This window comes from Gambusia affinis, linkage group LG04 (genome assembly GCF_019740435.1).
Source record: "Gambusia affinis linkage group LG04, SWU_Gaff_1.0, whole genome shotgun sequence".
NCBI classification, from domain to species: domain Eukaryota; kingdom Metazoa; phylum Chordata; class Actinopteri; order Cyprinodontiformes; family Poeciliidae; genus Gambusia; species Gambusia affinis.
Window position 1 is genome coordinate 25,533,963 of NC_057871.1, and position 27,953 is coordinate 25,561,915.

The 27,953-nt window shown below is 40.8% G+C and overlaps 3 protein-coding genes across 5 annotated transcripts in view; 1 reads left to right on the top strand and 2 right to left on the bottom strand.

Moving 5' to 3' along the window:
• The window catches only part of LOC122830426 (complement C3-like), a 33,822-nt gene extending 12,498 nt beyond the window's left edge, over positions 1-21,324 (bottom strand). Inside the window, exons 1-20 of one of the 3 annotated variants that reach the window (XR_006370522.1) lie at positions 21,005-21,324; positions 20,909-20,923; positions 20,782-20,817; positions 20,415-20,453; positions 8,863-9,052; positions 8,507-8,672; positions 8,302-8,372; positions 8,024-8,115; positions 6,955-7,037; positions 5,800-5,887; positions 5,599-5,701; positions 4,845-4,959; positions 4,470-4,585; positions 4,226-4,369; positions 3,461-3,673; positions 2,704-2,904; positions 2,397-2,549; positions 2,113-2,242; positions 1,120-1,188; positions 272-574 (exon numbers count right to left, since the gene is read on the bottom strand). Coding sequence is in view for 2 of the 3 variants with exons in the window: in XM_044115767.1 (XP_043971702.1) it covers positions 272-574; positions 1,120-1,188; positions 2,113-2,242; positions 2,397-2,549; positions 2,704-2,904; positions 3,461-3,673; positions 4,226-4,369; positions 4,470-4,585; positions 4,845-4,959; positions 5,599-5,701; positions 5,800-5,887; positions 6,955-7,037; positions 8,024-8,115; positions 8,302-8,372; positions 8,507-8,672; positions 8,863-9,052; positions 20,415-20,453; positions 20,782-20,817; positions 20,909-20,923; positions 21,005-21,090 (2,413 nt within the window). In the remaining variant the exon portion in view is untranslated. Of the gene's footprint in view, positions 1-271; positions 575-1,119; positions 1,189-2,112; positions 2,243-2,396; positions 2,550-2,703; positions 2,905-3,460; positions 3,674-4,225; positions 4,370-4,469; positions 4,586-4,844; positions 4,960-5,598; positions 5,702-5,799; positions 5,888-6,954; positions 7,038-8,023; positions 8,116-8,301; positions 8,373-8,506; positions 8,673-8,862; positions 9,053-9,324; positions 9,464-20,414; positions 20,454-20,781; positions 20,818-20,908; positions 20,924-21,004 lie in introns of those variants that run through there. The other 2 variants (XM_044115767.1, XM_044115768.1) reach the window with 2 other exon arrangements.
• Positions 21,325-21,967: 643 nt separating this feature from the next.
• Positions 21,968-26,272, bottom strand: yju2b (YJU2 splicing factor homolog B). Its single transcript, XM_044115771.1, has 10 exons — positions 26,149-26,272; positions 25,586-25,617; positions 25,198-25,251; positions 25,036-25,118; positions 24,639-24,694; positions 24,488-24,548; positions 24,241-24,383; positions 23,970-24,142; positions 23,260-23,398; positions 21,968-22,692 (listed from the first exon to the last, which is right to left on the bottom strand). The coding sequence occupies exons 2-10, from the start codon at positions 25,586-25,588 to the stop codon at positions 22,205-22,207; spliced, it is 1,200 nt and encodes a 399-aa protein (XP_043971706.1). The 5' UTR covers positions 25,589-25,617; positions 26,149-26,272; the 3' UTR covers positions 21,968-22,204.
• Positions 26,273-26,313: 41 nt separating this feature from the next.
• Positions 26,314-27,643, top strand: LOC122830430 (transcription factor IIIA-like). Its single transcript, XM_044115773.1, has one exon. The coding sequence runs from the start codon at positions 26,314-26,316 to the stop codon at positions 27,376-27,378; it is 1,065 nt and encodes a 354-aa protein (XP_043971708.1). The 3' UTR covers positions 27,379-27,643.
• Positions 27,644-27,953: the final 310 nt, after the last annotated feature.

Sequence of the window (27,953 nt, forward strand, 5' to 3'; positions counted from 1 at the left end):
GGAGAAGATATCTACTGTTTTTTCACAAAAAGGTTATCATCACAAAAAAACCTACTATTATAGTCCAATACAACACTTTTCTCATGTATTAATACTTGAGTTTTATTGCTGCGGTTGTCATAATGTGCAACCTTTAGCAGCAATGTAAGCTTACATAAGATGGTAATGTGCAGTTTGGTAGTTTTTCACACAAACTAACTACACAAGCAAAAAAAAAAATAAAAAATGAAAAGAAAACAAAATGTGGAAGAAGTTGAGGTTGAGTATGTACCCCATTCTCGATTAGTGACTACCACTGTCTTATAAGGATAGCCAGCAAAATCATGGTGAGCAAAAGTGGGCACTGGTGCCGGAATGGTGGTTGGAGGAGCAGTGGTCATGGGTGGAGGGGTGGTGGGGATCTCCGTGTTGAACACCTGGTCCCTGTAGGTGGCGCAGCAGTAGCGGAAGGCCAGGATGCACTCCGGGCCCTCGGTGATGTAGAGTGAGCGGCGGGTGCAGGAGTAGGGCATTTTAATGGCCCTGAGGCCGTCTTTGCAGCAGCGCTGCTGCAGCTTCTCCTTATAGTGACTCTCTGAAATAAAGGAAGGGAACAAGCAGGGATATCAGAAGCTGTCGTTTGTGCCGTCACCATGACATTTCCACAATAGGAGCTACTTTAGTTTAAAAATATTGCAGGAGGGTCTGGTAGGACAAACTGTTCTAACAGTAAAAGGTCCCAGATATTGTGAAGGTTTACCAACTGCTTTAAAGATGTAGTAATATATATATATATATATATATATATATATATATATATATATATATATATATATATATATATATATATATATATATATATATATATATATATATATATATATATATATATATGTATATAGACCTTCTTCCTCCCTCTGATTGGCTGCTTTAGACCGTGAGTAGCGCATTTTCGCAAATGGCACTAGTAGCTCAGGGAGGAGGTGAAGGAGCTTGATGTTTTTCATACACCTCAGATGCAACAGTCACTGAGTAACAAATATGAAAAAATTGTATTTTGCTGCTTTAACAAAACCGCCAGTATTGTGTATTTTATCGTAAAGCAGAACTGAAATCAAATCTCAACATCTTGACGCTCACCCAGCCTTGCTTTACGTTGCATGAGTTCAGCAGAGCGCCTCCTTCTGGTTCTGCCTGGACACTGCAGGGCTGAAATGGGAAACATTGGAGATGGAAAGAAGGGATGTTTTTTGAGAATGTGCGCAGTGTTGTTGTTTTATGTGTTTCAGTATCTGCGCTTCACCTTCAGCAAAACTTAGGACCGAGACTTTAACATGTTTGTCATGCAAAAGTCCTGAACCGGAACTTTGATTTTTGTGTGTTTCTGGTACAGCCGTAAATCTGATGCACAATCGGCATCGATGGACGATAAAGCCGCTTCTCTCGGCCCACTGAGGTTTATTTTGCTTCAAAACAAATAATCTGATGGGACGCTGGGAATGACTATTGTTCTGTGCAAGTCGTGCAAAAAGGAGTTAGCTTATTACGAAACTATTCAAGCCCACAGTAGCATCTCAATGTAAAACATGTTGATTAGCTCAGACCTACCCATTGCTAATGTCAACATCCATAGTCCACATTTATAAAGAGGGGTAATTTCAAAGAAGCTACATGAATTATTTCTGAATTGAAATTATTATTGTTAATAATATATCAACAAAATCCTATCAAATTTGATTTCATTAATTACAATCTAACAACAAACTTGATTGCAAATTTGAATCTTGTCCCACCACTGGTAAAAAATATCATTTCATATGTTCTCCTAGGTAGAAGAGAATAGCAGCTACTTTTATTTATCGCTCACCGATGAAGGTGAAGTTTTATTCTTAATAGATAAAAATAACAGTAAGAAGACAGAAGCGACGTCTCCATGGCAACGTATGTCTTCCCTGTATTTTAATGTATTTTTGGTGAGGTTGAAACTGCTATCGAATCTCGCTAAACTCGTTGGCTCTTATGGTTAAAAAAAACAAACAAACAAACTAAAAACTCGAAGCTGAATCAGTTCCAAACAATTTCGAGCTACAATTCTTCTGATTTGATAACGGAACTGGCGTGTGTGAAAATTACTCTGCCTGGTTTCGGTTTTGACTCCGCTGCTTGAGAAGTAAAGAAGCCCGGCGTCTGTAAACACTCCTTTGGCGTCTCGACCTCCCCCTCTGGTGCAGCCGATGTCTCCGTGCTCCACCGCGTCCCAAAGCTGAGCACAGGACTCGGTTAGGAAAAGGGCTAAGGCTACATAGACCAAAAATATCTATATATTTTATAACACACTGACTTGTAACATTACAGGAGTCACATATGTACATCCCCCCTTCCCTGGATTTAATGAGTGAATAAAAATAAAGACATGCCTTTCTCTGGGTGAGTCGCTCCCCGTTGAGGAGATACACAGAATTGTCCACAGCCACCAGGCTGACCTTTGACCCCGGGTCCCCTCGGATCTTGAAGCGGAAGTTTTTCCCGGGTGTGTAGTGGGGCTTTACAGAGTCTGTTGAAACTGTCAGCTGCACAAAAACACAAAAGGAACAAGACAGCTTTAAATATAGCTATAGAGATTTCTGTACTTTTCTGCCATTTAATACAACCAATGGTTGCTGAAGTATCTAATGGCACTGAATCGTTCGGTTTATACTTAAACAGCAGATGCAATCCACTCACCCCTCCAACACAGCCGTCCACCACGTCTGTCCAGACCGAGTCCGAAACCAGCTCCTCCAGCCCCGACCAGGGAATGGTGTAGAACGCCACGACCCGAAACGATGGCCTCATGTCCGCCGTGACCCACAACCCAACGCTGGTCACCAGCTGGCCCGTCACGTTCTGACGAGCGGCGCTTACAATTTTACCCTTATTCAGCACCTGCAGGGATTTGGGGGAAATGTTCAGGAGTTTAATTCTAGTAGATTTGAGATTGGAGCTAACGATTGTCTAAGTAAAAGATTGTTCTGTCAATTTCTCTGAAGATTGACCGATTAATCGGATAACATAAAAATGACACGTTCCATAGAGTTTTAATTTAACCACTTCAAACTTTTTAATAAACTATTAGAAATATGTTACAATATGAATGTATAACACATAATTCAACATTTTATTTGAACCAGGTTTAGATAAAACTTTGCCACTTTGCCAGGAGTTTTGACTAAAACATATTCACATACAAAGGTGTTTCTATCCTAAATGCAAAATGTTTGTTGTTTTGTTTTTGATTTTTTTAACAGTTTTGGCTTCATTACTGCTCTGAATATACCTACTGTTTTTTAGCATATGGCATTTTTGTTTTAGTCCGTATACTCCAGTTATTGATTAATCAATTACTACATTAGCTGACGATTATTTCATTAATCGATTAATCACGATTAATTGCTTCAGCCCTACTCCTGATTGTTGTACTACTTGTAACACTTGATCTCACCAGATATGTGATGTGTTTGATGAACTCTCTGTGCGACTCGTCAGACAAAGAGATGGTGAACTGCAGCGACAGTCTCTCTCCTACAGACACTCTGTTGGTTCCCGTGGAGATGTACAGGTAGTTCTGCTGCCCCCTGCTGGTCGTGTAAGGCTGAAGCGTAATCTGCTGCTTGGCCTGCTGCTCTGGTTTCAGGTCAGCCTGTGCCGTCTCAGCCTGGAAAACAACAACAGCAGATTTTTTAAACTCTGAAATCAGCTGCAAAAGAATAAAAATGGGTCTGGAGCAAAGATTTAAGAGTGTCAACAGCCTCAGCGGACATGAAAAGGAAACGCCTTCCAAAGTTTAGGAGCACAAATTGCACCTCTGAATTTTAACTTGGGAACACCTAAGAGAAACTGGTTGGTTGGTTGAAGAGCTCTTGTGAAATAACACAGAGAAATAATTGGGCTAAATCTTTTAAAATCTTAAAAGTAAGCAATAAAATCTTAAAGTCAAGCCAGAACCGGAGATTTGAGCTCACGTCTTTTAGTATCTGTTAAAGACGAGCTGCTGCGTTTTGGCAGCGAAGAGACCGTTTACGTAGCCCAAAGTTCAAGATGCTGCCATGATATAACAGAGCTAATAACTACGTGAATCATTTTTCTTAAGGTCTTTGACTGGGAGATACGACTTCACCATCAAACAATTTGACTTAGTTGGAAGAAACTAACTTTGACAGCAGCTTTTATTCATCATAGTGCTATATTACCGTGGGGTTACACTCACAGTGAGCGTTTGAGGGAGTTGTACATTGGGCATGTTGATGCTGACTCTGGCGGTGCCTGATGACACGGTCAGTGGTCCGCTCAGATGAGTCAGCTTGATCAAAACGTTACGAGCTGGAGAGTCGCCATGCTGGCTCACCTGAATCTGGAAGAGTTTATGAATGCTGTTAGCTCATTTTTTTTTTTTGTTAGTCAAAACTAAACAACCATTTCGAATAAGCAAAACCACAGAAGATGGTCCTTACTGTTAGGTCTAACGGCATTCCTGGTTTGAAGTACTTTGGCACGTCTTTGAAAGATAAGACATATGGGGACTCTACAATTTTAATGCCGGTCTTTTCTGCCTCGACCAGATCACTTCCTGAAAAGGTGAGAAACTGAGTCGCACATATCCAACTTGATTATTATGCAGTGGATACACTTCCTCTGATAACTCGATAGGCTCGGTTCAGATTGCAACATCCTGGAAAGTTTGGGTCTCAAAGCAACAAACAACACTGTGTAGGTTGCCATGGAAATGAACCAAAATGACCTCAAAATCGTTTCAAAAATAAATCTGAAATGAAAGCCAAACTTTACACCCAGTCACAGAGCATCAAATCAGCAGGCTGTTTTCTCACCCGTCTTGGTGACCACAGATGCTTTCACGTAAACAGAGTTCCCCACTAAGCTCCTCATGTTGGGGTAAGCTCTCCTGAGCTCCTGCATGCTCAGTGTGACAGTTCCTCCATCCAGCTGCAGGCAGGAGAAGAAGAAAAGCGCTGAATTTCTACATTTCTAAAGCGTTAACTTCATCAAAACCAACACATCGTCTTCAGAAGGTTTTCCCCAGTGAACTAAAAGTCAAATACTTTTATTGCTTTGGACTTTTAAGACCTGCAAGTTGGTGAGAAATTTGAAGAAAATGGACAAGAAAACATCCATTTCAACGTCTAAGCAGGTGGGATGTTATATTTATGGATTGTGAAGATTATTTTTTTAATGTAGAGGTGTAGGTTTTAAATTGTAAAGGTGTAAGAGCGCCTTCTAGTGGTGTGGCAAAAATAATAAATAAAGGACTAAGGCCTCCTTATGTGGGTTGTGCTTAACCCCTGCACCACCACAGCACATCCCGTATTATGACTTTTTTACCGTATGACTCAATTCTTTTAATATTATTCGATCAGTTGTTCATAACTGATCGACTTCCTGTGCCAATTTCTCTGCAGATCAGAAACTGTGCCGACTTTGTGTTTCGGTGACACGTTCATTATTTTCACATGAGACCACTCAACTGATGTGAAAAGAATATTTTCCTTTTGAAATATTTTAAAATAAAAATACATCCTTTGAAATAAATAATTTCAAAAACTGAACGCGGCAGGACAAACTCACGTCCGACACCTGCTTCACAGCAGGTAGCCTGGTCATCTCTTGGTTGAGTTTCACTCCGAACACAACGTAAGCCGTCCCCTGAACCGGCTCCCCGAACAGGTACCTGAAATTCAGTCACAAATCGGTTGTTTTGCTCACAGTCACTGTCTTGCCTTCCTGTTAGATTGGCCAGAGAGCCAATAAGGTTTGAGAGCGACCAACCTTGCAGAGATTTCTACCACCAGTTCCTCGTCCTCCAGGCTGAGGAAGGACTTTCTAGGGGTCAGTGTAACGTTGAAGGCAGGGAGAACTTGAACACAAAATAATTACAGGTCAGCTGTTTGAAAATACGACCTACACAAAACCTAGGTTACATCCCACCTCCATGGGTTTAGCCTGAGATATTTGTGGATTTTTTTAAAGATGTGTCCAAAACCTAAAGTTTATGCTTTTTGCTCATACAGAAGTCAGACTCTATAATCATCACAGCTCCCAACAAAGTCAATAACTTTTTACACAAATGCCAGTATTGCTCAGTTTTGCTCCTTTTTACCAACGTGTCCAGTGGTACTGCACATTTGTTTTCCACTGTTTTTATTTTACATATATTGTAAAATGTCTGTTGTCTTTTCACTGAACAAATACAAATGCACATTATGTAAAAAAATGTTTTAAAAAATGTTTAATCCAGTTGTACATCCCTGGGATTGTACAACTGGATGCTATTTCTGATAACTGTATGGTATTTTAATGTTATAATGTTGCAAAGTATATTATTATTTTTGTGGTTTTTATATATAAATTTACCACTTTTGGTACTTGTGTGTGCCTATACACACCTCTACATTGCTGTTACACTTGAATGTCCCCATTGTGGGTCAATAAAGGATATTTCTATTCTATTCCCTGCTACATTACTTACTGTAGGCACCTTTCTTATGCTTAAATGATTCATATGTCATAGTGAAGGGTTAGTCATTTTCTTTGGAGAAGGTACCAGTACATAAAAAATCTATTTAAAAACATACAAAACCAACTTTCCTGCGGTATTAGCGCAATGCTAAGGAGGAGTGAGGCAAATGTAATAGGAAGTTGTCCCATCAGACCGTCAGTTTCAGAAACGACACATAAAAAAAAAACCCCGGCATCCGTGCGACCCCACTGGACTGCACAGAGTAAAAAACTCGTGGGGCCCAATTGACCTCGTTTCCTAAGACCGTCGGGGTATTTCAGCAAATATTAAAATCTAAACCTTAAGATTTCAGGCTCATTTCTAGTAGAGCATCAAGGAAACACCATAGATTAAGATTCTAGAATAGTACAGCACACAGAACCATAATGAATGTTGTCAAACTTTGTCAGATTTACTTCCCCTACCATATTTCTTCACCTCGAAACGGGAGGTGAAAGCGTTCTGTTGCCAGTGGTCAAACTTTGCCGTCAACAGCCACGTTCCTTCACTGCAACACAGACACATTACAGAAAGTCTGTAAAATCAAAGGCAAAAGCGTCCTTAGGTTGAAAAAAACAGTTCAATAATTTATAAACTAAATAAAATTTACACTGTGATACTTTTGTGAAAACAGCTGGTTTCCATCCAATCGCAAATCTGATGTGATAAGCATGAGGAAAATACTGCTTTAATCAAAATACCTTTACAATCTGGTTATAATGTCAAGAAGCGTTTAATCATTCATTTCCAGTTTTGTTGAGCCTGAAGTATGATATGTCAGAATGGGAAAGACAGAAGAACATGTTACGCAGAACAGCGCTAATCTAAAGCTATACAACTTCTAGAAAACTGAAATCAATGGAAATCAAGACCAAAAAAATGAATGTGGAAAACACTGAAGACGAATTTAATTGGAGGTTAGAGAAACTGCAGTGTTCACTGTCTTTACTAAAAGATCACATTTCTTAAATTGCATTTTGCCAAAGCGAGTTATTGCCCTCTAGATGTTCCCCACTGTATTTCTCCACATTGTACAACTTAAAGGAGGTTAGATGCCGACCGTCACTGAAACTAATCGGAAAGGTTTCACCGCTGGGTAAACAGATGGAAACATTGACCTAACAGACCTTTCCGTTACGTCAACGACATGCCTTAGAGAAATAGACAATTATACTATTCCCACTTTCAAGGCTAACACAATATATTACCTATGGAGAAAAAAAAAAAGAATTAATTTAAATGTAGCAAGAAACAACGAACATCAAGATTTTCTATTTTATCTTTCTGGTGACTTCTGAGTATATAAAGGAAAGAGTAAAACCTCAGGTGTCAACAAAAACCTTCAGCTTTCTTTAAACGAAATGTCTGACTTTTTTCATTTTTAAAATCTTTTTTCAATGCTACAAAAACGTCTATAGTTTTAATCTGACCATTGACCGTAACAGACTAGAGCAGGCTAACGAAGAGCAAGCCAAACAAACACGCTCATCTTACTTGACGATGTCAGACAGAGGGAAGGAATCAGCGAAGATGCCCTGAGTGGGTCGGGTCCTGGAGATCTGACTGACCACCACCCCGTCTGGATTCTAACACACAAAGTTCAACATTTGTGTTTGAATGACTGTTGGAACTAGTGGCTGATAAGTTTGACAAGCACCAGATCTTAAATTTAAAAAAAGAAAAGAAAACTAAATGGAGGACTTTGGTTTAGGGAAAATCTTTCTTTAATGTCTGAACTTCATGTTTACAGCATTTGGTCTAGCAGGTGTTACCTGAATGTCTATACTGATGGGACTGTCCAAGGCCTTAAAGAACGGAGAAGACACGAAGGCTCGGAAACGAACTGGTAAAGAGAGCAAATAAAAGATTTATAGCTTCAAGCACAAAAACAACCTAACATCTTACACAGTTGCAGAAATGCTTTGACTGTTTCTTGAATTATTATTATTATTATTTTTTTATCTGTTCTTTTCTCACCGGTGTCTCCGGGGTTGTAGATGGGCTTGTCGGTTTGGACGAAGATATAGCCAGAATGAAAGGACACCATCAGCACTCGCTCCATCGAGTGATGACTCCCAAAGCTCACTTGCAGATGAACAAACTTGTTCTTTTTCTCCTCACGATTCAAGAGCGCGGATGAAAGCTGCGACAACCAGAAGGTTCACAATTCCTAACAGTTTGTGGATTGTTAAATTGGTTTTGCTTATTTGTACTGGTATTATAGAGAAAATATGCTGACAACGTTCAAAACGTGGCTCACTGAAAACAACGTGGGCCAGTATTTATTTAGTTAGAACATGTGTACCACAGGGAAACTGTGCAACATATTTCACCTTCATGCTCTTGAGAACACGGAAGCCATTTTCCTGATTGAGTATGGCCGTCTCCTGGAGGAGCATAACGCTTTTGGTGAAGTCCCGGATGATGATGGAGGCAATGAGAGGAGTGGGCAAGCCCTCTGCCTGTAAGTAGATGTTTTCTTCGGTGTCGGTCCTCAGGATGTCGGGAGCCACCAGGGTGAACCTTCGGGAGAAACAACGCCACAGTGTTCATTAGCGTCTTGGCTATAGGCAACAAGTACTACTGACGAAAAATGAAATTAGCATTTTTATTAAGTTTTTCAGCACAGACATGAATGTAGTGCTCTAAAAATTCTCAGGCTAGACGTCGTTTGTTTGTTTGTTTATATATTTTTATACACCTGTAAAGATGGATTAAGCTAGCTTTGTAGTTGACGTCATGAACTGGGTGCGCGAGGGGGCGGACTGTGCACTCAAATTTCCAAATTATGATACCTGCTCGTGCACCCAGGCACGTGCAGGGGGCTTGAGTCCCTGCCCTTTTATCCATGATGCCCCTAGTGCCCTTTTTTCCATGTGCCAGCATCCATGTGTGGACAGGAACTCGGCATCAGCTGCTCGCTGTATTCAAAGCATTAACAGTTAGTTGATGATTTTTTAAAAATTCCTTTGTAAAATGTAAATGGCAAGTTGCTCAGTGATCTAGTGGATTGGACATCACGGGGCCAGTCAGGTAATTTTCCCCCCTACATCCACCATCTGCTTTCATCACACCACCGCTCTTGTAGAGCCTCAGGATAGATGGAGGTGTGGTGCAGGGAAGTTTCTCAATCTCTGCAGTCTCATTTCAGCCTGGGCCCAAGTTTCATTGTACAACTTTCACTTATGACAACCCTATGAATATTCAGAAGGTGTTCTGACAACAGTAAAAAAAAAAAAAAAAAAGAGCTGGTTTTGATGGGATTTTCATTGTATTTTACTGGTACAACTGGACAAGGATAAATAATGACACATCTGACCTCATTTATTCATATCAGAAACTATGGGATCCTCCAAGAGCTCTGCTCAGAAAGCTGAGTGAGGACAAGAAGACTGCAAACATCTTCTCTCCTTTCAGCATCTCTTCAGCTCTGGCTATGGTGATGCTGGGAGTCAGAGGAGACACAGCCACTCAGATATCAGTGGTGATCTTTATCCATTGAACAAGTTAATGCTGAATAAAAAATCGTAGAGGCGTGTATGTAAATTTGTTAAATTTGCTGTGGCAAAAAATGCATCCCCTCCAAACTTGAAGAAACAAACAGTTATGAGTGAAATAACTTTTTCTACATAATCACATTTATTCCCTTAACTGCTGGTATGAGTTTCATATCAGTAGGATAACACTGGAGGAAAATAGAGAGGGCATGCAAATATTGGCAGGATAATAATAGGCTTTTCCAAAATGCTTCCCCATGCTAACATGGAGAAATAAAGAATTAAGAGAGATTTATCTTTTCCACGTAATGACACTTCTGATCCAACTATAAGTTTCATATAACAGGACAATAGACAGGGGATACAAATATTGGCAGGCTCAGAAATTAAAATGCATCTCTTCTACATGAATAGACAAGAGAGTTAAGGATGATATAAAATGTTCTACATCATGGGCCTCTGTTTTGTAATGTTTTAAGTTATTATGGTGCTAAAAGAAAAATCGGGGAATTTCAAACCATCTGCAGAGAACATTTTGATCAGACACTGACTGAAAATTGTTCGACTCTTATGTCTCAATAAAGCTGTAAAAACCGTATTTATTTAAATTAATCTGCAAAATAAACCCCGTTTTAGGGCTTACATGGTTAAGAAACGTGATCATGTTAGGAATATCTTTAAAAGTTTCCTCTTCGGTCATATTTCAGTCCGTTTCCTCATCAATATGCGAGAGTTTATTGCGAGGCAAAAGGTCCGTGTGTTTTCAGGCAGTTCTTCGTTTGAAATGAAAAATGAAAAAAAAAAACGAAAATAGACTCGTATTTTGTTTATCAAACCGAAATCGGAAATCGGATTTGCGGCTCGTTATCCGATTTCCCATTTAGTGCACAACACGAAAATGGAAAAAGCGGATAACAAACGCTCAGTTCCAGTTTTCATAATAACATTTTTTGACCAGCGGTCTGAAGTTCTCTTCCACGTACATCAACCACGCAAGAGAACCGCAAGAACAAAACAGGAGGGGAGGGAAAAACCCGCGTTTCTTTGTTAACCGCCAATAAAACTTGAAAAGAAGAAAAACCAGCTGCATTCACTGCACACACTGTGGAAAACTTCACTGTGTTTAGTGGGAATAAAAGATTAAACTTAAGAGGTGAAGATATGACTACTGAGGACATTGCAGTCATATTTCAGGTAGGTTTTTACTTTTATTCATGTTATGATTCTGTCAAGCCGAAGGGCAATAAACAACAACCAGAATGAAGTTAATTAATAATATTTATTATTACACAAATAAAAGGGGTTCCCGTTAACTTTATCCATTCGTTGTCAGTCCCATAATGTTCAACCCGAATTTAAACAGCATTCAGGCAGACAAACCACTAAAATGTTCACTGCAAACTTAAGATGCACTCGATTCACTGCAAAATGATCACATGCAATCCAAACTCAAGATCACACCAAACAGGATCGGGTCTCAGATATTTAAGATTGACGGCGACAAACGGAGGACAAAACAGAGAAACTAAATGAAAGGTTGTTAGCCCGCCCTCACAAACACCAAGGAGAGACAAATAATCCAAACTGGGCGGACTAACAAAGAAAATCAAACTCTAAAAGGACAGCAGGAAGCAGTGATAAAACTGTAAAAACAAAAATTACTAAAGCTTATTATGAAATCACTTTAATCAAGTCAATCTAAAACACATTATAAACATCATATAAACCAGCACTCTAAAGTCAAACTTGGTCTAGTAGATCTGGTGCAGCCCTGCCAAATAAAAGCAATATAAGAAACAAAAACCTATAATTCAATCTGATTAAAAGAGACAAATGTATAAGCCAACCCGCGGCGTCAAACAACCACACGCCCAGGTAACGCTGCCGCCGGAACGCTAATAATAACGCGGCCCTGTATGGAAACATCAGGACAAACTTATTAAGAGGATCAATTTAAAACAGTTTTCCTCCAAACCTGCCACAGCCAGCAAACAGCGTGGGCCCAACACACACCTGGTCACACACACCTGGTCACACACACAGGAAATTGACACTTGGCCCCCACCCTCCCAGCTTCCCTGTTATGGAGGCTCAGGCTGTGGAGGGAGCGCCACCTAATGGTGCCACCTGTTGCACACAGTAAGCCTCCCAGGAATATGGTGGAAAGTGAGCTGGCTTTGCTGTTGCCTGGCAACACAGCATACATGACATTATTCCACTAATGTCATGTGATGATGTCAAAGTGTTTTGATGTCATGAGTGACGAGGCTTCTGTCCATGATGATGTCATAAGAGACAGACGCCTTGAATATCCAGCATCTGAATCAAACGGTCAGAAGTCAAGTAGCAGCTTGGACACGTTGGAGTTAGCATTACAGTTTTTGGTCGCTTTTCTAATACATCGCTAGGACAGTCAAAATGTCAGGAGTTACAACCCTCACTCTAAACGAAGAAGAAGCTCTTCGGTTGAGTAAAGATGAATTGGTCGTGGTGGTTCTTGATTGGTTGCAACGCATGAAAGATATCGGTGCGATGCTGAGACGGGAGGATGCCTTGGAAAAACAGCTGAATGAAGCTCAGGAGGAAATTGGGCATCTAAAGAAGAATATAGATTCACTCACCGTTAAACTAACCAAGTCTCGCAGACACATCAAAAACCTGGAGAATCAGACCATACCGATGTTGAAACGAGAGATCGAGAACCAAAGATCCCACAGGAATAAGTTGAGGTTGGACAATCAAAAGTATCATAAAAAAGTCATGGAGCAGGAAACCTCTTTAGAAAACCTGGAGAGGAAATCAAGACTGGAGCTTCGGAAGATTTTGGTGGAGAAGGATGCAGTGGAGTATCGGAGCGAAGCCGACTTAAAGATAATCGATCAGCGAGAAGATGAGATCAAGAGACTGGAGTTTGAGCTTTCCAGAAAGTTAGATGACATCGGTATTTTGAAAAAGGAGGTTTCACACCATAAAGATCGGTGCACACGGCTGGAGGGGAAAACAGATGAGCTGGAAAGAAAGCTGGAAAGGGAAGAAAAGGAAAAGAAAGACATTTTGAAGAATCTTCCCAAACCTAAAAAAGAGGACATAATTTTTACAACTAAGAAAGAGTTTCAAGTGGGGCTGCAGATCTGTGAACCAATATTAATAGAAGAAAAGATGAGACGGAAGAGATTGATCAACCATCTGAAGAAAATGGAAAGTGAGAAGAATAATCTCTTGAAGAAGCAGGATGAGAGCAACGCTGAGCTCTCAGCCTTGCAACGGCAGGTAGCAGCCCTGAACATGACTGAAAAGAAATGTTTTGCCCACCCTGAATCTGACTGGAGGAAGCTGAAGGAAGAAATTAAAGCCCTAAATGGTCAGGTGGAGACACTGATGGAAAACAGACAGAGGGACAGAGAATACACTGAGAAACTCGTCGAAAAAATGCACAAACTGAAAGACAATTATTACATGGCGAAAATGAAAGAGGAGGATTTACAGATTAAATACGATGATTTGAAGAAGGCTTACGAACATTTGAAGAAGGAATATGAGAATTTGAATCAATCTAAAATCAAAGAGGATAAAACTGATGTCGCTGTCGAAAGTCCTGCAAGTCAAATCAAAGCAGAGAGGCAAACCGATAACAAAGTCATCTTTCTTCCACCGATTGACAAAAGGTCAATCCGTTATCAAACTCTGTCTCTAGGTGAGGGCAAGTTGGTACCAAATTTTAAGGAGGACAAGCTCATGACTGAAGAAAAGATTAATCAGCTCAAGCCGACGCCCCCTGGTGGACGAAAACCTGAAGTGTCGTCAACATCGGCAGGAAGGAAACGATCTCTGCAAACCGAGCAGAGAAAAGATGGTGGGAAACCAGGCAGAGCGCCGCAATGAGATGAGCTCAAGAACTTGAACCAACCTCAACAAAACTAAAGTCATAGGTTTTCTCCGGGTGCTCCGGTTTGTCCTACCTTCGGGAAAAAAACTGATTCGGTTAATTGGTGTTTTTTAATTTTACCTTTGTCTCTCGTTCACCAACTGTTGGAGACGTTCTTTAAATGGACACACTCTTTAAAATCAATCTTTAAACTAAATGCGTAGGTTTTCTCCGGGTGCTCCGGTTTGTCCTACCTTCAGGAAAAAAAGTGATTCGGCTAATTGGTGTCTTTGATTTGACCTCTGTGTCTCACTCACTGTTAAAAGGGAGTTGCTCCTCTCTACTTTACTGCTCAGGATGAGGGACGGTAACAATTATCAATTGGATAATTGGATGAATGGATTGATGATTGGATTGGATGCAAAGTTTTTCTCCTGGTGCCCCGATTTTTTTTGACAATTCAGCAAAAGAAGTTTCTAGGCTAAGGGAGTAACTTTGTGTTGCAAGTTGGTGGGGATGCAGAGGAGAGGTTAGAGTGCTGATGCACCCACAGTCACTGGAGGCCTTTTGTTTTCTAGTGCTAAGAATAAAGACAAAACTGACATGAGAATGCCAGACAGTCTTATTCAATAAATTAAGATATGATGTGTCTTTAATATAGCAAATAATAAAGACACAAAACCTTTATTGGGTCTGGTTGGAGCAGTTAACTCTTTAACCCTGAAATAAATATATAAATAACATTTATATATATGTTATTTATATATATGTGTGTGTATATACATATATATGAATATATAAATATATTTGTTATATATATATATATATAAATATAAATAAATAAATATATATATATATATATAAATATAAATAAATAAAATATATATATATATACATACACACATATACACATATATATGTATATACATACATAGATCTATATACACATATAAGTATATATATATACACGTATATATATATATATATATGCCTGTATATATATCCGTATATATATATACATATATATATATACATATCATGTATGACACTTCTCTAGTCATTCGGACTAGATAAGTGTGGTCGGATGGTTACAAAGAGAGGGAAGGTCATCCGCACAGAAGGGATCTCACTCCCAGAAGGAACAATAGCAGACATAGAGGAAGGTTACAAATACCTGGGAATATCACAAGCAAATGGCAACCTTGATGAGATCACAAGAAAAAGAGCCACAACCAAATACCTCCAACGAATAAGACAAGTCCTGAGAAGCCAGCTCAATGGCAAGAACAAGATCCGTGCAATAAACAGCTATGCCCTACCAGTAATCAGGTACCCTGCAGGAATAATTAGCTGGCCAAAGGAGGAGATACAGGCCACAGATGTTAAGACCCGGAAACTACTAACAATGCACGGAGGGTTCCACCCCAAATCCAGCACACTGAGACTATACACGAACCGCAAAGAAGGAGGCAGAGGACTAGTGAGTGTGAGAACCACTGTCCAAGACGAGACATCCAAGATCCATAGATACATCAGGGACAAAGCCTCAACAGACAATGTGCTCAGTGAATGTCTCAAACAATGGGGAACAGAACCTGAGGTGCCGGAGGAACCATCATGGGAGGACAAGCCCCTGCATGGGATGTACCACCGGCAAATAACCGAAGTGGCTGACATCAGAAAGTCCTACCAATGGCTGGAAAAAGCTGGACTGAAGGACAGCACAGAGGCCCTCATCATGGCCGCCCAGGAACAGGCCCTAAACACCAGAGCAATTGAGGCCCAGATCTACCACACCAGACAAGACCCAAGGTGTAGGTTGTGCAAGGAGGCCCCTGAGACAGTCCAACACATAACAGCAGGGTGCAAGGTACTGGCAGGGAAAGAATACATGGAACGACACAACCAAGTGGCAGGCATAGTGTACAGAAACATCTGTGCAGAATATGGACTGGAACCCCCAAGATCAAAGTGGGAAACACCCCCGAAGGTAGTGGAGAATGACCGAGCTAAGATCCTGTGGGACTTCCAGATCCAGACAGACAAAATGGTGAGGGCGAACCAACCAGACATTATCGTAGTTGATAAACAACAGAGGAAAGCCGTTGTGGTGGATGTGGCAATACCAAGTGACTGCAACATCAGGAAAAAGGAGCATGAGAAACTAGAGAAATACCAGGGCCTAAGGGAGGAACTGGAGAGGGCCTGGAAGGTGAAGACCACAGTGGTGCCTGTGGTCATCGGGACCCTCGGGGCAGTCACCCCCAAACTGGAACAGTGGCTACAACAGATCCCAGGAACAACATCAGACATCTCAGTCCAGAAATGTGCAGTCCTAGGCACAGCCAAGATACTGCGCAGAACCCTCAAGCTCCCAGGCCTCTGGTAGAGGACCCGAGCTAAGAGGAAGAAGAATCACCACCCGCGATGGGTGAGAAGGGAAAAATTTTTTTTTTACATATATATATATACACGTGTGTATATATGTAGGCACGTGCAGAGGGGGGCGGGGGGGGGGTCGAAGGGGGCTTGAGCCCTTGCCCTTTTCTCCGTGATGCCCCTTGTGCCCTTTTTGAATTCTTTTTTTTCAAAAAATTTTTTTAATTATTTTTTATTTTTAATCTGTATGTCAGAAGGCCTGTTTGTGCCCCTCATCAATAATATTTAGCTAAATATAAGTTAGCAAAATAAACTAGTCATGCTGCCCTCAGTCTAATAAAAACTCTCAGAGCCTCCATGTTGTTCACACAGCGGGTCCATTAGGAGGAGGAGGGGGGCGGATCTGTGTCCTCTAACTATCAAATTATGGGCAAGAATATTTTTTATACATTGGTTTGTGAATAAAAACGTAGGTCTGATGATGACGTTAAAAAATCTGTATATTTTTAAAATCGTCGTTGCAATAACGGGACAAAATCCGCCTTGCCCCTAAACAGAGAAATGATTCAGCTGCAGAGAAAACTTCTGACTTTAACTTCATCATTCTGCTAAAAGCCCAGTTCACTACAGGCAGCTTGAGTCGGTCCACCGCAAATCACAACGCAGCTCAAAGACCCGGTACCACCACCCGGTACTACCACCCGGTACCACCCGGTACCACCACCACCCGGTACCACCACCCGGTACCACCACGCGGTACCACCACCCGGTACCACCACCCGGTACCACCACCCGGTACCACCATCCGGTACCACCACCCGGTACCACCACCCGGTACCACCACCCGGTACCACCATCCGGTACCACCACCCGGTACCACCACCCGGTACCACCACCCGGTACCACCATCCGGTACCACCACCCGGTACCACCATCCGGTACCACCACCCGGTACCACCATCCGGTACCACCACCCGGTACTGTTTTGCTCTGCTTCTCCTTAACGTTTCTACCAGGCGGTTTAAAGCCGCTGCTGACGGGATCTGGGCTGGAGGTTCGCGGCTGTAGAAGTTATTGCAGAACCTCAAGTGTTAAAGGAAGATTCGGCCCAGAGCATTTGGGGCGAATCTCAGAGAAAATATTGCAGCAATAAATAGAATCGCAGCAAAAAGCCAAACATGCCACAATGAAATGAATCAAAATGTCTCCAAACATCGGCGGACTGACAGGGGCCACCGGGGGATTCCAGGTAGATTCCAGGTAGATTCCAGGTTGATTCCAGGAAGATTCCAGAGATGTGCATCGCAGCAGCTGCTCATGCAGAGCCGGTCCAAGGTAAAATGGGGCCTTAGACAGAACCCCCCTCCCTCCAGAACCGTCTTACTAAGAACCTCAGCATCACTAACATGTTTAAATATCAATAAGGTGAATCTGTGAGAGGGAGACCAGGTTTATTGGCCAAGTTTAAAATCAATCACTGATTATTGGTTATTTGCTGTGATGTATTTGTGAACAAACCTAATTCAAAGACAAATATTACATCATATTGTAGCCATGGTAACAACAATCAAACTATCAAGATGATTCTTTAAACTTTTACAAAGTAAACGTCCTAATTAAATCCTAAATGTACTTTTTATTTTTCTCAGCTGAATGCATTAAATAAAATTTAGTAACATTGTCATTCTCTATAAATGATGCTACAGGTTTAGATCTATGGTCTGTGTTACAATTTCTAGGGGCCCCTGAGTGTCTGGAGGCCCCTGAAAGTCTGGAGGCCCCTGAATGGTCCCTACCAGCAGCTACTGAGTTTTCTTTGCGTTGCTATTCCAGTCTTATAATTCTAGGTCTCAGAGTTGCTAACATCAAACCCCTTTGAGGTTTTTGGATCTATAAATCATTCTGCATCCAGGTTGTTCTAGAGGTTAAATAGATATTATTAGGGCTTAATTAGTAAAATGGCAGCAAATTAGCTTATGTCATAACTTTATAACCTTTGACCTTCTCTCCTCTGGTCTGTTTAACATCTACAGTCTCAGATCAGCTCAGCCCTCCAGTATTGTCAGCAGCAGAAACAGAAACTTTATACCTGTTGGGGAAAATATAGATTATATTTACTTTGCATTTCCCCGGATGATGGCAATGATATAGTACAGGGGTTTTCAAAGTATGAAAGGGTGAGCCCCCCTCCAAGGAGCACAATGCCTGCTACCCGAAGGTGGTGGGTGGGGGTTAAACTCCACCTTCAGCCCCGCTCTGGCCAAAACCAGTGATGGCATAGTTACTTTGAAAAAGTAACTTTAATCGGACTACTGATTACTCCTTGAAAAAGTAACTTAGATATATTACTGACTACTGACTTGGAAAGTAACTAAGTTACATTAAAAGTTACTGTTTAGTTACTTTCAGTAGCTGCTAACAACAACGCTCCACCTCCTGTGAAAATCACATTGATCTTTGCTAATACTTAATTGTAAGCTATTTTATAATGGTAACATCAACAATGTGTCTCCACTGATAAGGTTGAACTGAAGAGGAGATCTTACAAAAAAACAGTACAAAAAATAAAAAACGTGAGTAATTTGTGTGGTCCTCTGTTGTCTGGAAAACTCTAAGAAGGATTCAGCCTCCAGGTTCTGCGTTTGGTGTCACAGCACAGAGCTCCTCCTGCAGCTCCACAGCTCAGATGGCTGCACAGATTTGTGACACTTATCTTAATATTAATAATTATAATGATGTTAAGTTGCCATTATAACTATTGGAAACTCCGGACACGTTCATTCGTGGCTGTTGTCATGTTTATTGCGCTGTTCATATTGGTCTCGATGTTTGCAGTTATCTGGAGCGCAACGCGAAGCTGGACGTCATTCAGAGGTAATATATTAACTTGACATCAACAAAGACACAGCGGGACGGATCATCCGGGAAATGATGGACAGGGAGAGACTGACTAAAACTACCTTAATGACGGACAAATTCTGGGATTTATTATGAGTCTCTGCTTATTTCCAAGCCCAAATGAGTAACTTCACGTTCAAAAACGAGCCCAAAAAGGCGCAACCAGCAACTCGTTAAATTTTCAAACGACTTTAAAAAAAAATGAAGCCCAAAGCCGCTTATAATAATCGGACTCGGCGACAGAAACTCAAAATAGTTCCAGTTTTTCCACCAACAAAATGCGCATCTCCCTCCATTGTTTACATTTCTGTCGCATAGAGACGTCGGTCACTCCACAAGACGCGTCGAGGAAATACGATTAAATAACTAAAGAAGATAGTAACGCACAGTGATTTTGATAAGTAACTGTAGTCTGACTACTGGATTTGAAATAGCAACGCGTTAGATTACTGGTTACTGAAAAAAGTAACGTTACTGACGTCACTGGCCAAAACATCCTCTAAGGGGGGAAACATTTCCACTGATCCCCACTCCACACGCGCACCCCACAGTACCAACTTTTTCCTAAATCCACAGAGTTGATTGTGTGCGTAAAAGACGTTTCTCTCACATCAGTAGACAGCAAGCAGATAGCTTTTCCGGTTTATTTTTTCCTACTTTCTCCCTAAAGTGCTCTGGCCCCCAGGATGATGAAAAATGATATAGTAGAATCCAATTAGATTCTTGATTAATATGGGTTGTTGCTACATTGTTGTACTGAGTTTTTGTTCAATGTGCCCCTTTTTTAAATTTGAGCCCCTGCCCCTCCATAGGTCTCTGCACGGCCCTGCGTGCACCTTCAATTTTTGTAACTTTTAACATAAAAAAAAACAACAAAAACATGCTAGACCATGTTAAGTAGCTCTAGAACCTCCACCACCGGGTTGAGCAGATTTTCTCTGTTGAAGACAAATGACCTGTACTTTTTGGCTACATGGCGCATTACTCTATTTGCAATGAATATTCCAGCCCTATTTTTCTTTTTTTTTTTTAGTACAGAAATATATAAACTGTTTGATGGGATTCTAAGGTCTTAAAATTAACCGTACTACAACTGTGAATACCGAAATCGTTGTAAAGATTTTTCCCATTCGGTTTGGTCAAAACATTAGAACGTTTGAATTAGAATCAAGAGATACGATTCAGAATCGTGTTAGCGTTACAAACGTATTCATTTGTTGGGTTGTTTACTCTAATGCAACAGTACCTCGGTGAAGAATCGATGGTTTTCTTTGCATTTGGTACACTGCAAATAAATGGGACAATGAGTCATTTCAGGCATGACAAAATTGAATGATGGGGGAAAAAATTGAACACGTTGTACTGTACAAATGTGGTACAAAAAGGTATAAAAAAATTGTTATTAATACGTCAAACAATATGGTCTACCCTGTAGTACTTTGAAGAATTAAGCAACTCTTTTTAACTGGAAGAGGCTGGTCTAACGTGAATACTAATCAGATATTGGAAACATAGCCGTATCGGTCATAGTGTTTTTAATATTTTTATTGTAATAATAATGGTACAGACATTACAGATTTTGTGTTACAATAATACTATCTTTAATTACTTACTTATGGAGCTCCACGTATCTTTCAAACGACATACCTCTGGAGATAATGATCAGAAATATTACCTGAAGCTTTTAGAAGTCAATGTTGCAACCATTCACACAGCTTAGTATCTTCACACACACTGTACCTGTTAGGCCAGGGGCTGCAACACACAAAACTTTGGTTAGCTATTCAAATTTTGATGATATGAACAGCAGAAATTTCTATGGAATACAAATCTCACCGTCTTCTGCTACTACCAAAAAACTGTCCATCAGAATTACAGAACAGGAGGAGGAATAAAATGTTTTGCAGCTTCCACGGAAACATGTTGATCGTCTCTGAGGTTTCCGTGGGCTGGGATCAAATATACAGTCATGGAGATGATGCGGTTCATGGGAGTCCAATCGATTGTGAGCAAACAGGAAAAACAAACCAGGAGCAGCCTTTGAGCTTGGCCAAAGGGTCGGAGGTCCACTGTGGGGCAGAGAAATTTCAGAGATTACAAAATACTTATTATTTTAACGGATTAGTTTCTCTATCGACACACCCAGTGGCTTACAAAACAAAACAAGGGAAACGCAAATGACTCATACCTGAACATCTTCATCATGTTTAAACACAACTCTTTCTGTTGGTTTATGTGTCACAGGACAGGCTGAAAATGAAAGTGTCTCGTTTGTTACTGGAAAAGAAGAAAAAAACAACAACAGAAACACTCTTAATCTTACTGTTCTAAATGACTCTCCCTCTACCAACAGCATGGGTTTTTTCTTAGAAATGGTACTTAATCATTAGGGGATTTTTATATTAAAAGGCCACATTAATTGTTATTGTGCTGAGATAAAACAACAACTTCAGATTCTGAAGATATTTTAGTCTTAAAAGTAAAATTTAGCTCTGCTAGCGCCCTCTGAACACCTACAAATAATTTTATCAGATTATACATCTTGTTTCTTACCATTTAAACAGCTGATGACCCCATATTTCATCCATAGCTCATCTAAACTATTGAAATTGCTAGAAAACATAATTATCATGAGAAAACGTATCTGCTGGCTGTAAAATTACAGCAAAGTTCAAATTCACAAAATCATTTTAAACATTAATAGCCCTAAAATAAAACAAAACAATAAAACAACAAAAATTAAAATGGCGAAACAAATTTATGCCAGTTTTAAAAAGAGAGAAAACGGCCAGACCTCACTTCAAGGAGAGAAACCAAAGTGAACAATATTTTAATGATACATGTAATGAGGCGATGACAAATGCATTCAGCTGACAACAACAAATATTTAAAGTAGAATTCCAGAGCGTACTGTTTCTCAAAACACTAGTATTTCTTTTGCAACATGCTACAACAGATTGACTCAATTCTTATAAGCAGTTAGATTTTTTTTGGAGTCAGAAAAAGCAGCATTTAGGGGATTAGGCGACATCGAAGTCAAGAGTCAGAATCTGAGTCGCTGTAGTCGGCAACCAGTGATGTGATTCCTACAGAACTTTTATTTTCTTCTTTCTCCGTCCCACAGTCCACGCTGTCAATCACTCTTCGATCTGTTTCCTTTGCAATTTTGGCAACCAGCTCAGTGGATTTAGTGTGATTTTTCTCTAGTCTTAGTGGAGATCCAACCCTTTGAGGTTTTTCTGTCTGGGTTAGCGGTTCTTCTTCACATGTATGGACTTCCTGCTGAGACGTTCCCTGGGTTCTGGTGGCGCACTGTTCGGTTTTAGCTCCAGATCCGTTGGAGCGTCTGCGAATCAACGGGCTCTGGGAGGAACCCAGGGCTTTGGCCACAGCTGCTTCTTTCCCCTGGCGGCTTAACTTATGGAGCAGGCTGCCTGCAGCGCCCCCCGCTGGAGAGGAGGAGGCACTGAACCACGAACGAGAGGCGATCTCTTTCCGCTTGCTGTGCCATTTGTCCTCATAAGCTTTCAAAAAAAAATACAAAATAAATTTTACCCATTAGCTCACATCCATTTTTTATACACGGGAACCAAAAAGCTTTATGTATAGTTATAAAACTGCATCAAAATTATGCATTAGGTTTGTTTCTTTACTGTTTTCTGTGAATGTTTCTAGGACATATTGCATGGACTAATAAAAAAGTGCCTTGTAATACACTTGAAATGTACCAAAATTATTTCTATTTGCTAAATGGCACGATAATGTACAAAAAAATATGTCAGATTTATTTATTAATGTCTTCAAAATCAGTAGCTCATACAGCGAATGATTACTATTAGCTAAGAAATTATGAATAAACCAGATGACGATGTCATGGCTTTGGAAAAGAGGTGGATGTATCTTTTTACTTGGTGAACAATAAGTTCTAGTTTTGGATGCATAACATGTATGAGGATGTTTATCATGTTATCATAAAATTAATTTAGCTAAGCAGGTAATTTAAGCTTTAAACAAAAGATGTCAAATAAATTATAAACACATCTGTGAATTATTTAAAGAGAGAGAGCATATTTCTGTATGTGGGCACTTACAGTCGGGTGTTTGGTACGTTAGCAGCCCTGCCAGTTTTTTGTCCTCCTCTTTCTCTGGCAGTAGCGGTATGGATAAGTTTGCCCTCATCTTTACAGCGTTATCTTTCTCCTCCTGTTCGGCCAGAACTTTCTTCTCTACCTGAATTGTCAAATAAATAAAAATCTTATTTTAAAATGCAACACACCTAAAAAAAAAAAAAAAAAAACACTTATGGGAAATCAAATTTAGCTTTATAATAATTCCAGAGTTCTTGTGCCAATTATTGATACAGGGAGAAAAAAGCAAAACTGATGTATCTTTAAATAAACTACATATGAAAGTTTGATAGGAAACACTTAAAAAATGACTTTGCCAAAGTTTACCTTATGATTGCTCACCAGATGAATAAATAATTCAGTTAAATGTCATGACTTCATGAAAAACAACAGCTTCAGTTATTAACTTCATCTTAAACGTCAGAGAGTTTTACGACAGGAAAGAAATAATATTCTGAATCTTTTATGGAACAAAATTTACTTCTGCAGACTAAACCAGCTGATCATTATGAAAATATGAATCAGAAATGACTATAGGACTCAGGTTAAACAGAAGTAGATCTGCAATGCTTTTATATGTACAAGCAATCTTTTTTCTGAAAATAATTAACTTTTTCATCCTTAACATCTTTTGCATTTAGTTTAAGGAGAAAATAAAAGAGCTAACGTCTTACTCTGAACTTCCTGCGGAGGGAGCTGTTGAGATGGAAGTCATCCTTCCAGCCTGCCTGATAGTCCTGGATTTCAGACAGAGAAGGCAGAGCCTTTGTGAGCTTCTCTTTATCTTTCCCGCTGTGATCCAGTTTGTACATGGCGTCCGTCTCCAGCTTTTCCTTCTCTTCCCGTTCTGCTCCAAGAGGAGAATGGACCGATCACAACGGGGCAAAACACGCACATACAGGCAACAATGGGAGCAAAAACTATAGGTGAAGACAAATCTTCTACCTGTGGTGAGGATCTGTTCGTTTTCAGCCATGTCCCAGCGCTCCTCCTTCCTGCTCGCTCCGCTCACGATCACGTAGTCGCAAGTCGCAGGATCCGTCTGCATCTCGATGTAGTTGACGCACAGATGACACTTCATCCTAAACCTACATGTGAGAACAGAAAGAAGCATTTTTTTTTTTATTATTTAAAAACTTTTTTTTTGTCAAAATAAACTTTATAAAGTGTGCCTGGTGCTTTTTGTTTTTACCTGTAGATTGGCGTGGTGTAGTAGTTCCCCACTTTCTTCTTCTCGGCATTGTAACGCACGCCTGTGCAAAACACATCGCTTGGGTTTTAAAAACAAAAAGATGGTTCGCTTGACTGAATAACTGTGCGTTAGTTTTTCCACTGTTGCTTACCCATGCCAATGTGATTCTTGCAGCCGTCACACCAGATGTTATAGGGCATTTCAAACCTTGACAGACAAAAACAGTCGGGCAAAGTGAGAGGCTCTGCTGGAGGCAGGCACAGAGCAACCCAGACAGTAACATCACCTCCCTTCACTCATCATGGCTGGCTCAAGAGTTCACTGCTACGGCTGTTGGTAACTAATGATATGGCTGATTCTACCTAGAACTTTCTAGTAATTACTTTTACTCTATTTTTATTGTTTTATTTTTGAGTTGCTTGGGCAAAAGTAATTTTTCTACAAGGCTCTAAAAAGTAATCCCAATCTTGACCATATCAGCAAATACTAAAGGAAGAAAGTCCTTTAGTATTTGCAACATCAATTCACTTTTTTGCTGATGCACTGACCTGATAATGAGGATGCCCTGGGACAGTTTCCTCGCCCTCTCCCGCAGGGCATGAGTTTTATGGTAGCCATTGAGGGAGCCATGCTAAAAACAAAGAACGGCAAAAGAGGTAAGTGAACAACACTAAAACGTCTGGACGACAACTGGCAGGTCAGACGTTCACCTTGGCAGGATCGAAATCCGGAGGGTAGTATTTGTTGGTTCCTTTTCTTTCACCCTGTCGGGGAACAAGCGGGTCAATAAAGGAGAGCAAATTTCACACTGAAACAGACAAAGCTCTAAAAAAAATTGAATAGACAGCATCTTATCTCATTATTTAAAGACGCAAAAATTTAGAAGATAGCAGATAAAGTACAGACTTTAACACATGGTAAACTTTACAGAGACTTAGAAGAAAAAAAAACAATGTCAACTTGACATTGTCAAGTTCAGCATCTTCATTTATTTTTCATTAAGATGAAATGTTTTATTCTAAGTGAGGGTTTTTTTTTTAGCGATTTTATCAAATGGATCAATACAGATACAAGCGAATTATAAACAATTCATCTTACCATAGTGACAGCTGGAGATCAGCACTTTGCTCCTTTAAACATAAAATAGGTATATTGTGTTACACACAAAAAGTCATGCTCAGTTTATAAGTAGGCTTTTAAATGAAGTTGAGGCTTTTTTGGCTTTTCAGCCTATAACTGTGAAGCATTTCCCAGGTCATGGTATTAACACCACAGCCCGTTTCATATAAACCTAGATCCATATTAAAGGTGTTATTTTTTTAACTAAAATATCTGTTTGTAATACCACCACCAAAGACTCTCAATCAGCCCTGACATGCGGGTTTCCACGCACTCTCTAACACCAGAGCTGCATAGCGTTCAGTGAAACCAGTTTTAAGGGTCCATCGGAGCTGATTTTACCTTTAATATCTAAGAACCAGGTAAAAGTAAGCCAACGTTAGCAGCAGTTAGCTAGTTTCGTAACGTGCGTATTATTTGCACGCAAATATAAAGGTCAGATAAACATAGAATAACTTAAGAGTATCACTAAGTAGGTTTTGGTGTTTACGTAAACTCATACTGAGAATAATGGTACTACTGAGACATTAAAGTATACTTACAAGTTGTGTTTTAGCAGCACAGCTAAAAAAAAAACCCAAAACAACAAACGTCAGAGTCCTACGTAATTTCCGTGCCCCGTCGGATGTTGCGTCGAATTTAGCCGGAAATATTGCCGTCCGACAGTGAAGCGTGTATCCGGTCCCGGCGTCTTCTGTTACTTGAAAATGGAAACCAAAACAGAATCGCACAAGCGCTTCTTCTGCTCTTTTCCGGACTGCCCGGCTGCTTACAACAGACAGTGGAAACTGGACGCCCACTTGTGTAAACACACGGGACTTCGGCCACACTCGTGTCAACACGAGGGCTGCCGAAAGTCCTTCTGCACGCCTTTCCACCTGGCCCGGCACGAGCTCGTCCACAGCGGGGAGAAGCCCTTCCGCTGCTCCGTGGAGGGCTGCGCGGAGGCTTTCACCACGAGCACCAACCGGAGCAGACACGTCAGCCGCGCGCACGCTCTCGAGCAGAAGAAATACGTCTGCACGTTCCAGGGCTGCGGCCAGGAGTTCAAGAAGAACAAGCAGCTGAAGGCCCACATGTGCGAGCAGCATACGCAGCTGCCACCCTACCAGTGCGCCCACGATGGCTGCCAGATGAGATTCTCCACCCCCAGTAAGCTGAAGCGGCACGAGAAGGTCCACAGAGGTTACCCGTGCACGGAGGAGGGCTGTCCGTTCACAGGGAAGACATGGACGGACTTACTGAAGCACAGGAAGGAGCAGCACAGGGTTGTCCTGACGTGCGAGCACTGCAGCAAGGTGTTCAGGGACTCATGGTTCCTCCAGCAGCACCAGCGTGTCCACGCCGACTCCCGGGTCGTCTACAAGTGCCCCAGAGAGGGCTGTGACCGCTCCTACACCACCATGTTCAACCTGCAGAGCCACGTCGGCTCCTTCCACGAGAACCTGCGCCCTTTCGTCTGCACGCATGACGGCTGCGGGAGAGCGTTCACCATGAAGCAGAGCCTCCAGCGTCACAGTGTGGTCCACGACCCGGAGGGCAGGAAGCCGAAGAAGAGCAGACCAAAGAGGTCCATCGCGTCCAGACTGAGCGGCTACAGAGAAGGGAAGAGGGTGGCGTGTGAAAAGCAACCTGACCCGAAGCGTGGGCTCTGCCAAGACAAAACAGAGCAGCCCGGTTCCGTTGTGTTGGTGTCCCTCTTGCAGGACACGTCTTTGTTGTGTGAGCCTCATGGACTCACAAATGTAATGAACCCTCCTTTATCAGTGTAGGCTTCAGTGACAGTATGCATGTCAGCACTGTCAGAACAGAAGGAGAGTTTGGGGGGTTTAAGTTCATGATGCACTTTCATTGAGAGAAGATGTGAAAGATTTGACACAGTTTCATATCTCATATGTTGCATGCTCTCCGTATCCACCTGGTGTTCAGAGGGAAATGAGGCTGGACCTTATTCCTTCTGCTACTGTGGGATACAAATGTCTTTCTACTTCTGTGTCCCTGTTTCTCTCTGAAAAGAATTAAAAGTAGTTGACTAAATTCTGGCTTGTGTGTTTCTTTCTTCAGGTTCTTTATGTAAGCTTATCTTTTGGTACTGAGAGCCACTTTTTTTTTTTTTTTTTTGCTTTCTCAGAAATACCAGTACATCAAATTTATATATTCTTACTATTCTAGCCAATAAGATGATCTTGAAAATCAGCAAAAATGTCCAAGAATTTCCCTTTCAGTGAAGAAATTAAACTTAAACCATGTCTTGTTTTTACTCTTCCTATATATGTATATATAAATACATCATGGCTGCACAATATATGTTAAACTTAATGTTTTTGCTGCCTTAGTAACACTAATA

Excerpts from the sequence above, each read along its gene's own strand:
- yju2b (XM_044115771.1), bottom strand. Across the intron at positions 24,143-24,240 it reads CGAACAGATCCTCACCACAG|AACGGGAAGAGAAGGAAAAG; the intron begins GTAGAAGATTTG and ends CTCTTGGAGCAG. Across the intron at positions 23,399-23,969 it reads CCCTCCGCAGGAAGTTCAGA|GTAGAGAAGAAAGTTCTGGC; the intron begins GTAAGACGTTAG and ends TTGACAATTCAG.
- LOC122830430 (XM_044115773.1), top strand. The coding sequence starts at position 26,314 with ATGGAAACCAAAACAGAATCGCACAAGCGCTTCTTCTGCTCTTTTCCG.